Source organism: Oncorhynchus keta, chromosome 26, assembly GCF_023373465.1.
Source record: "Oncorhynchus keta strain PuntledgeMale-10-30-2019 chromosome 26, Oket_V2, whole genome shotgun sequence".
NCBI classification, from domain to species: Eukaryota; Metazoa; Chordata; class Actinopteri; order Salmoniformes; family Salmonidae; genus Oncorhynchus; species Oncorhynchus keta.
In genome coordinates, this window is record NC_068446.1 from 43,630,167 (window position 1) to 43,632,666 (window position 2,500).

A 2,500-nucleotide genomic window follows, 5' to 3' on the forward strand; every position below is an offset into this window, starting at 1 on the left:
CTAGTATAGTCATATAACTACTCTATACCAAGCCTGATATAGTATAGAATAATAGAACTACTCTATATCAAGCCTGATCTAGTATATAATAATATAACTACTCTATACCAAGCCTGATCTAGTATATAATAATATAACTACTCTATACCAAGCCTGATCTGGTATAGTCATATAACTACTCTATACCAAGCCTGATCTAGTATATAATAATAGAACTACTCTATACCAAGCCTGATCTAGTATAGTCATATAACTACTCTATACCAAGCCTGATCTAGTATAGTCATATAACTACTCTATACCAAGCCTGATATAGTATAGAATAATAGAACTACTCTATACCAAGCCTGAGCTAGTATATAATAATATAACTACTCTATACCAAGCCTGATCTAGTATAATAATATAACTACTATATACCAAGACTGATCTGGTATATAATAATATAACTACTCTATACCAAGCCTGGTCTAGTATAGAGTTATATAACTACTCTATACCAAGCCTGATCTAGTATATAATAATAGAACTACTCTATACCAAGCCTGATCTAGTATAGTCATATAACTACTCTATACCAAGCCTGATCTAGTATAGAATAATAGAACTACTCTATACCAAGCCTGATCTAGTATAGAATAATAGAACTACTCTATACCAAGCCTGGTCTAGTATAGAGTTATATAACTACTCTATATCAAGCCTGATCTAGTATATAATAATATAACTACTCTATACCAAGCCTGATCTAGTATAGAGTTATATAACTACTCTATACCAAGCCTGATCTAGTATATAATAATAGAACTACTCTATATCAAGCCTGATCTAGTATATAATAATATAACTACTCTATACCAAGCCTGATCTAGTATAGAATAATATAACTAATATAAAGGTCTCTTACCGTTCTTCTTCAGAAAGTGAAGAGCATCGTTGTACCCCTGTTTACACATGGCCTTCATAACCTGAAACAAACACAGATAAACAGACAGTTTAGATATCTTCCCACAGACACATTCAGGGTCCATGTCTGTCTACCCGGTGGCTCAGTTGGTAAAACTGTGACACTAGCACATTAAAAGTCACGGGTTCAATTCCCCCTGGTGATCACTGACTGAAACATGTATACAGTCTGTAAGTCTCTTTGGATAATAGTGTCTGCTAAGTATGTCTGTGAGCTACAGTACCTGGGGATCAGGGGGGAACAGAGCTCTGGACACTATTTATTGATTTTTATTGATTGGCGCGACAGCGTAGCCTAGTGGTTAGAGTGTTGGACTAGTAACAAGGTAGACAAGGTACAAATCTGTCGTTCTGCCCCTGAACAAGGCAGTTAACCCACTGTTCCTAGGCCGTCATTGAAAATAAGAATTTGTTCTTAGTTAAATAAAGGTAAAATAAAAATGATTTTACCAGGCCAGTTGAGAACAAGTTCTCATTTACAACTGCGACCTGGCCAAGATAAAGCAACGCAGTTCAACACAAAGTTACACATGGAATAAACAAAACATACAGTCAATAATACAGTAGAAAAAGTGTATATACAGTGAGGGCAAATGAGGTAAGATTAGGGAGTTAAGGCAATAAATAGGCCATAGTGGCAAAGTAATTACAATATGGCAATTAAACACTGGAGGGATAGATCTGCAGAAGATGAATGTGCAGGTAGAGATACTGGGGTGCAAATGAGCAAGATAAATAAATAAATAATGACATGGGGGATGAGGTAGATTGGATGGGATATTTACAGATGGGCTATGTACAGGTGCAGTGATCTGTGAGCAGCTCTGACAGCTGGCACTTAAAAGCTAGTGAGGGAGATGTGAGTCTCCAGCTTCAGTGATTTTTGCAGTTTGTTCCAGTCATTGGCAGCAGAGAACTGGAAAGAAAGACGGCCAAAGTAGGAATTGGCTTTGGGGGTGACCAGTGAGATATACCTGCTGGGTCGTGTGCTACGGGTGGGTGCTGCTATGGTGACCAGTGAGCTGAGATAAGGCGGGGCTTTACCTAACAAAGACTCATAAATGACCTGGAGCCAGTGGGCTTGGCGACGAGTATGAAGCAAGGGCCAGCCGACTAGAGTGTACAGGTCGCAGTGGTGGGTGGTATAAGGGGCTTTGGTAACGAAACGGATGGCACTGTGATAGACTGCATCCAATTTGTTGAGTAGAGTGTTGGAGTCTATATTGTAAATGACATCGCTGAAGTCGAGGATCGGTAGGATGGTCAGTTTTACGAGGGTATGTTTGGCAGCACGAGTGACGGAGGCTTTGTTGTGAAATAGGAAGCCGATTCTAGATTTAATTTTGAATTGGAGATGCTTAGTGTGAGTCTGGAAGGAGAGTTTACAGCCTAGCCAGACACCTAGGTATTTGTAGATGTCCACATATACTAAGTCAGAACCGTCCAGAGTAGTGATGCAGGTGCGGGCAGCGATCGGTTGAAGAGCATGCATTTAGTTTTACTTGCATTTAAGAGCAGTTGGAGGCCACGGAAG

General features: G+C 39.3%; 1 protein-coding gene across 2 annotated transcripts in view; it reads right to left on the reverse strand.

The window, feature by feature from the left end:
* Window positions 1-2,500, reverse strand: part of LOC118379499 (patatin-like phospholipase domain-containing protein 2) — a 25,624-nt gene that overhangs the window by 16,658 nt on the left and 6,466 nt on the right. For both annotated transcript variants that reach the window (XM_052481001.1, XM_052481000.1), the window contains exon 5: window positions 908-968. In XM_052481001.1, coding sequence (XP_052336961.1) covers window positions 908-968 — 61 coding nt within the window. The remainder of the gene's footprint in view (window positions 1-907; window positions 969-2,500) is intronic.